This window comes from Scomber scombrus, chromosome 6, assembly GCF_963691925.1.
Source record: "Scomber scombrus chromosome 6, fScoSco1.1, whole genome shotgun sequence".
Lineage (NCBI taxonomy): Eukaryota > Metazoa > Chordata > Actinopteri > Scombriformes > Scombridae > Scomber > Scomber scombrus.
The window spans coordinates 21567256-21575426 of record NC_084975.1 but is presented as its reverse complement, the minus strand read 5'-3'; the positions used below and the strand labels follow the sequence as shown (position 1 = coordinate 21575426).

Sequence of the window (8171 nt, the reverse complement as noted above, 5' to 3'; positions counted from 1 at the left end):
AAAATCTCAGATCTGATCTGTAGGTACAGGCAACACCCACTCATGACTGGTATTTCATCCTGATCTTACAGACAGACATTTTCATTTTAGTATTTGACTTTTTTCCCCGACTTACCTGAATGTTTGGCACATGTCATCACTTCGCCATGTTCAAAGTCAAGTAGAGAAAAGCTGGAGCTTCCAGTCTGATGTGCATTTCGTTTCATCTTCACACAGGCAGGGGGGCATCGGGGTTCACCCGATTTCATGTAGAACGTCAGCATCGCGTGGCGTGTGTATGTCATGTGCTGCTTTGTACAGTAGGGAAAGGAAAACTCCATGGAGATGGCGGGAGGTCTCGGTGAAGAGGCTCATTAGCACTTTAGTTAACATATGCCACAAACATGATATTCATAAGAATGTCAAGCAAAATGCCAGTACAGACTTTCTCAATGTCAGGTAAGCTTTGTTGAATTTTACGTTTACATGTCACTATAAATTCATCGGAAAAGTCAGGGATTTTTTTTGTTTTGTTTTACTCATAATTAAATAACGTCATGATTACCAATATCTTATTGCTTATTATTAAGGAGTTAGATAAATAAATACTGTCATATTATCAACAAAAAATGCTAATCAGGGTCATATAGCACAGTAATTCATAATTAATTGATGTAATTTGCATTGTTTAAAAAAAAAAAGCCATACACACTTAGTGTGGGCAGAAATATGCGTTTAAATTGCTTTTCAGGCTATGAATTACACAGTGATTATGTTGATTGCTTGAAAAGCAACATTGCATGTGTTATCATGCAAGACAGCCTGCAATGTGCTATTTATATCCATGGTCATGTTCCCACATGAATTAAAGATGCAAGCCTTTTTAATAATTTATTGTCATTGAGAAAGATGTTTTGGTTGGCTTCCCGCAGTTTGACCACACTGGCTTTGAAGCACCCACCTGTGCATTCGTGTGTGGATGCTGGACCAACTACCGTCAAAGCTGTCATCAGAGGAGCAGGCTGAGACGATGATTCATTCATAAAAGGGCCTCATTTAATTATTCCCAAATCAGGTCACATGGATACCCAGGAGGAGCGGCTGCTTTACAGCGGCAGTTGGCGATCAGATCTGAGCCACGCGTCACATCACAAACCACTCTCAGATCCCCACAGCTCTCCATTCACGTGAACAGGATTTAAATCTTCAGTGCTTACACTGAAGAGATTTCTGCCCACCTGGTGTGTCAGAGCTGGCCTGTTAAACCGGTTTATGTATTAAACACTGTGGGGACACTTGATATTCCTGACAGACATTGCCATAGACCAGTAATCACAGCAATATCTGCTTCTTATTAAATCTCAGGCTCTTTAAGGATGCTTTCTTGTTTGTTGTCTCGGTAACCATAAGCTCACATAAGTGTTGGAATAAAGACATCTCCTCCATTAGCCTAGGATGATCCCCACTTTTCTGTCCCAAACCTAAACTTGGTGTCTGTTAGATGTAATAATATTCATGTTATATGTGCGATATGTGAAATATCAGCTTCTCAGATGATGAGCATCTTCTTTCACATGAGCTGCTGCTAAGAGCTTCCCTGACAAAAACAGTGATTGGCAGCTACAGACGCCTTGAAGAGTTGCCGACAGAATGGAGATGATAAATACACTCCATATTGCCTATTTTAAGAGTAATTCAGATGCGATGCATGTCAGCCTATTGGACCAGATGCAGTGGAATATTGAATTGATCCAACTTTTGTGCTGTGGTGAGTCTCGGCGGTATTTATCCCACGACAAGAAATCGATACAAATATATTTGCGTGTGTGGGTGATTTCATAATGCACACTGGCAGCATTCTGATCGGTTGTGTTTTTGTTGCTCATTTTAATGTTTGTGTGCCTGTCTGTGCTTTGCAAATGTGTGATAAGGCGTACATAAAGAAAGCCTGTGTGAGCATTATGCAGGCATGTTTAAGGGCATGAGGGTTTAAAACTTGGCCATATACGTGCATTACACACTTGGCTGAAGGTTATATCTCCAGGTTAAAGGTGAGCTTAAATATCAGTTTATCACAAATGCAATTGCAGAAACCTCAAAATGCACCCATCATGGTGAGGACAGATCGCTTCTCCATGCCCCATGATGTGAGGCCCATTAACTGAGAGAATGAACACGATTGAGGGCTTGTTTCTACCTGAGCAGGCAAAGAGCAGAGCAAATGATAAACGACCACTGGACAGTAGGAAAGGACAGCCGAAAGGACAAGAGAAGGAGACAGAATCACTTGTCATCAGCATGAAATACACACTTTATACACAAAAGCTACTTTAATCTTATAAATGTTAAACAATACATTTTATTGAGCGGGTATCCTATATTTTTAACAATGATCATAACTTCCACTGAAGCGGTCTACTGGGGACAGGAAGAAAGACAAATTATACATCCAGCAGAGCTTCACCTTGTCAGAAAGTAAATGGTTTTTACTAAATGTAACTATGATGTGCCAATCTGGCCCAAAGGTCGCATTGGAAATGCAGTCTCAGGTAAATTCACCCTGTCACAATGTAAAACCCTCAGCCATAAAGCACCTCAGGAGAGCTTTTATCAGTCTTAATGCACTCTTCAAAGAACATTCTTCACTCTGCATGTCCCATGGAGAGGTGCTGCTTGACCGCAGGCAGAGGCTACTGTATCGGTCTCGCTTCACAGATGATGAGAAAGTCCATTTGGGTGACCGATGAGCATCTTAACCTTTAAGGGTCACTGAGTCCAACATCTAATGGTCGTCCAGACCTAAACACAGAGTACAGTACTTCATGTGTACTACCGAGATTGGTTATTGTCAGTTCATACTGAATCTAATATTTGTCTTTTTATGCAGAAAGCACATTGTGTTTGACCCTCAGTGTTTTACTTTTTCCATCTCTGACAACTAGAAAGGCAGCCCTACTTGCTTACAAGCACTTCATACCATTCAGTCCTTGATATACAATTTCAGAAGACTGCCTCACATTTTTATTTTGTTCCATTGTACCGCAAGCAAACATAGCACCCCTGTTCTTCAAATGCAGTATTATATCCCTGCTCCCCAGTCTCCCAACAAGATCCTTTGATGTCAAATTGACACTTTAGTGAACAGCACTTCATGGATTGATATTGCCTGGCAACTGCAAAAAACCCACTCCTTGTGGATTCTTCAGGTTGAGGAGCGGATGGTAGCGAGGATGGTTTTGGAGGAGACGAAGAGGGAGAATGGTGGATGGTATTAACTGTAATGGTGCTGCATGATGTAGGTTTCTGTTTGGCTTGCCTCCAGGCAGTGGAGCAAAATTAAAGCCCTGAAATCGGATTATGGAGTCCCTGGGGTTGGGATGCCCAGTAGCCAGCTGATGAGCGCTCATCTACTCTTAGCTGTATTCTGCACGACGAGCCCCGCTGTTGGCTGGGAGGCCAATTTGTTAACAATTACTGCTCGTTAGTGTTGCTTCCTGCTATTGAAAGGGGTTCCACGGCTGAGACAATAGTCAAGGTCTACTGTCTTGCAATTATCTCAGTTTGAGGGAAGACAGTAGTTGATATATTGTCTCTGAAGTCTCTGGCTTTGCTGATTGCCAATTTGCTGCAACGACCACCATTATCAGTGACACCTGTAGTGTCTACTGACATATAAACATGGAATAAATTGTTTTTCCTCTTATATTATGCCACTTGTCTTCCCAATAAGTCTGTCAATTCATATTTAACCATTCACATAGTTGGTCATTGCAACATGGAGGTACATTATTGTATGCTGTAGACCAGCCTTATAGCCTGATTTATCATTTCATTGTGAATTAATTAGGAAATGCTAAAAAATCTAACGAGGGCTGTAACTTACAGCTATTTTCATCATTGTCTTAATAGTGGAAATTGTATAACAAACAAATATTTTGTATATACTGTAGTGACAAATCTGAGAAAAAGCAGTTAATTGTTAGATTTCTAAGTACCATAAAATTATTAGCATTTTTGACAAGTTACTTAAGTGACCTATTACAATTGTTTTAACTGATGTGAATGAATCAAGTTATCAATTTCTTAGGCACTAAACCTATTTCTATTATGTCTTTTAATGATATTTACAAATTGATATCTCCTTGGCAAATATGACCTTGTTTCCATTAACAATAAATACACATGGCAACATACCCTCCACTTACAGAGCAGCTAAACATTCGATGAAGAGCCCAAGATGCAGTAGGGTACCCATATGTCTAAGAAAACCACCTCTGCCCACAGTGTCTCTCCTCAACGCACTCTGCCCTGCCCAGGCTCCACAGAGGAGCAGCTCACACAAAGGAGCTTATTGTACAAATGTGCCTCAGTTGTAATGAACCAGCGCTCCTGGTCTCTCAAACTCCTCCCTCTTACCCTGTCTCCTCCTCTGACTCCGCCTCCCTCATGCATATCACAACGCTCTGCCTCATTATTCATGAGCTGGTAACAGCGTAGTCATGTGCGCCAAGACCGAGTAGGAAAAACGGGGGAGTGTCTCTTTGAGCGAGAGTCACAACTACAGCGTGTGAGTGTGTGCGCTTGTATGTGTGTATGTGTGTGAGAGAGAGAGTCTGTGAAATAGAGGGAGCAGGAGAGGAGAGAGGAGACACACCGGCTGATGCTGAAGCTGCTGCTACACAGTTCATGTCTGAACCTTCATCTGTTAGTCTGAGCTGGAGCTTTCGGTGTCTCTAAACTGGGGTTGTTTATGACTGTCTGAATGTGTGAATGGGATGCCTGAAAGAGATGCTTGCTAAGGAGTGACTGATGAGAACCAGCGCTCCAGTGTGGAGGGTGACCCTCTGTGTCCGTACCACTACTAGAGGAGAATTGGACGCCTGGCGTTTCCACGACGACTATAATGGGCTGCAATCTCTGCACTTTACAGAAGCGAGAGGAACACTACAAGCTGCTGTATGAGATTGCACAGGTGAGCAGAAGCACGGCTGACTCTGGCATCGATAGTGTGTGTGTGATGTGTATGATTGATTATGCGTGCTGTGCAGAGAACAGTTCCAGGCTGCTGCCCCTTGTTTTTGGAAAGAGGTTGCAAACCAGTGCAGCAGCTTTGTTGGGAGTCTTTTAGGGAGAAGGTATGAATGAGAGATTAATACACAAAATGAAAGTGAGGCAAAGAGGCTTCTTACTCTCTGGCAGATGTGTTTTGAGTAATGAGCAGTTGCTTAGAGAGCGGCTGGTGTGCAGCCCATTCATCCTGCCTGAGGAGCTGTGCTGAGGGAGCAAGTTTCTTTTATAGAATGGGAGCACCTGAGGACTTGAAGAAATGTTCACATGGTGTATTTGTGCCAATTTCTGAGTCCTCGGATGATGTTCAGTATGTGTTATATTTGGTCTTTTATTAAAAGTTGGTGTTGCTGTGAAACAGCTCAGTGTTGTGCCAGCAAATTTTCTTTACTTCGTAGAGGACACTCTTGATGTTCTTGATCTTATTGTCTTATACATGTATGCAACTCTTGTAGAATTTGATAATAAGTACTTGTTAACTACAAGGTTCACATCTAGCATGTTTGGATTTTTATATATAATAAATTGAGTGTGTTAACAGACAAAAAGGCAGAGGACATTACGTCACAGACTAAGGAGAAGCAGAACACATAAACAGCTAAAAATTCACCTAACCACCTCCAGCACCCCCCCCCCCCCCCCCCCCCCCCCCCCAATCAGCCCTCTTCCTGACAGACTAATAAATGTGAAGCTCACTATCTCCTAGAAGTGGAGTAGTGCTCATCCCCCTCTTCCAATAACGCCTGCCTTCACGCCAATGTGATCACAGCCTCATTAGCCGTTTTATACAACCATCCTGTGCATTAATTAGACGTGAAATGTCTCTCTTTACCCTTGTGAAGCGACAGTATGAAAATACGAGAGGGAGGTAAACTAGCTTGAGTTAACTACTGTCTGTGGCTTTCAGCTCGTGTGCAACTTGAGATGCTGCCAAACTCTAGTGATGGACATTGTCAGTCAGATTTGGAAATGCATAAATGGGTGGAGAAAGCTGTGCTACAGGGTTCTAGATCAGCAATAAACAAGGTTGCAATCACTAATGGTCTGTTTAATATTAGCAAACAGCCTGCATTGTCAAGGGATCATGATGGATGAGTTGGTAGCCACTGCAGCGCCCGCCTCTCCCCAGAAGGACCATAAAAATTGTGCTGTCTTGGTGCTTATCTTGGCTTTTGTGCCTCTCTTCGCACCAGTTGTTAAGAAATAGTGTTGACTCTTTTGCTTGGTTTAACTGAGGGGATCAGTATCCACCAAGTGGGCCATTCTCCAGGGCACACTCGCTGTTGACAGGAGCTCTCTGGCATGTCTGTCCACCCACTGATATACCGAGCTGGTTCAGGCGGGAGCTGCAACATCAGCACCTACTTTCTGATCACCACTGTGGGAGGGAAGGTGGGAAGGATATGGAGCATGGAGGATAAAGACTGGGATGGGAATAGAGTGTAACCGTTAGAAAGGCAGTTGTTAAGAGAAAGTGATAGGGAGGGGGGAAATGTAAAAAAGAAAAAGAGATTAAGGACAAAAGTGGGAGTGAAACTTCACTGATGCACGGAGAAGAAAAAACAGAGGAAGAGAAAGTTAACATGTGGACTTTTGGTTATGAAGTAATGTTTATTGATAAAAAAACAAACCTCATAGAAAAACCACATCTTCTCACAGTCTTGCATGCATGTCCTCGGAGACAACAAAACAAGCAATACGCCCCAGGCAACAGTGCAGCAACTACATAAAAACAGCAACTCAACAGATGAAAAAGAATAGGAAGACAGACAGAGAGGAGATTCTCCTGTGGGTAGCAGAACTGTCCCTGCAGCGACAAAAGTGTGTCACTGTGTCTTTGTGGTCAGGAAAGTGTGTGACAGCGGAAAGCTGCGCTCACCGCTCACACGACAACCTAATCCTCTTTCTTACATATCTCATCTGTCTAGCTCGCTCAGCTCTCACCCTCACTCCATATTTTTTCCACCCTCCTTACTCCTCCCTTCTCATTTCTTTATGCTGTCTCTTTTTACCCCTCTATGTACTGTGCAGAAGCACACACAGACGTACACACATGCTTTCTCTCTCTCTCTCTGTCTCTCTCTTTTGATTATGCAGAGTCTGTGAATGTTTGTATGCAAATGAGATAGAAGTGGTTTGCTGGTGTCACAGCGTGACTGACCGGCCTTGCAGCGGGTTGATTCGAGGAGCAGGAGTCAGTCACAGTGGTTGGTTAGCCACCTTCCTCCCTTTCCCTTCACACTCAGAAACAATTTTGACACTCTCCCCGTCTGTCTGACCCCACTAGCTGTGGGAGATTTATGAGTAGCTGGCTCACTCACTCTCTCTTCATTCCCTCTTTCTCTCTGTTCTCACAGCTGCAGGTGTTCTCCATGGAAATGTGCTCACCTTCCTCAGCTGGGCTGCAAAGCTATCTCACAAAGCTGACATTTTTTATTTATCGTAACAGCTTTCTTGCCTGGACAAGAGGATACAGGAATTTTCCTGTAGCATTGCTCTTTTTCTTACTTTCCAAACTTCCACTGTCTTATTTTTACATCTACTACTGATCATCTCTTGTGCAGTTCTCTTTCTTTGTCTTTCTATTTGTCCTTTTTTCGTCCTTTTTTATTTCTTGATCCTGCTTCTTCTTCTTTGATTAAATTAGTTTCACCCTTGGCTCCAACAAGCTCTCTGTTGGATTCCACTCCAGTTAACCTTCCAATGATTGTCCTCTGTGCGGAAGAGAAGCAAGGCGTTTTTTTTTCTTCTTTTTTTGGTCAACAAGGATGAAACCTTGTTGAACCTATCGACCCAAAGTTCAGCAGCTCTTTCACTGCGGTCAGCCAGACTCTTACAGCTTGCACTCTCCATCAGGCTGCTGCTCAGGCCATTTTCAGCAGACAAAAACATAATGTAGTTGTTTCGCTGTGTGATCCTGCACAGCTTTGTAATTCCCATTGTGTCCGTGAGCTCCCCTCATGAGTGTCACACATTGTCTGTGCTCCGCTGAAACCCAGCGATGTGTGGCTTTTTTGGAGCTAATTAGCAGGATGGCAGATGTTGATGAGTGGAGCAACACAGCGTAGCTCATAGTTATGTGGGTAGAACGAGATTTTTGCAGTCTGCAAGAGTGTGGATGCATT

The 8171-nt window shown here is 43.0% G+C and overlaps 1 protein-coding gene across 1 annotated transcript in view; it reads left to right on the top strand.

The window, feature by feature from the left end:
• The first annotated feature begins 4882 nt into the window (after positions 1 to 4882).
• Positions 4883 to 8171, top strand: part of LOC133981396 (PDZ domain-containing RING finger protein 4-like) — a 47111-nt gene continuing 43822 nt past the window's right edge. Inside the window, exon 1 of the mRNA XM_062420050.1 lies at positions 4883 to 4951. Within this exon, the coding sequence (XP_062276034.1) occupies positions 4883 to 4951 (69 nt within the window). The remainder of the gene's footprint in view (positions 4952 to 8171) is intronic.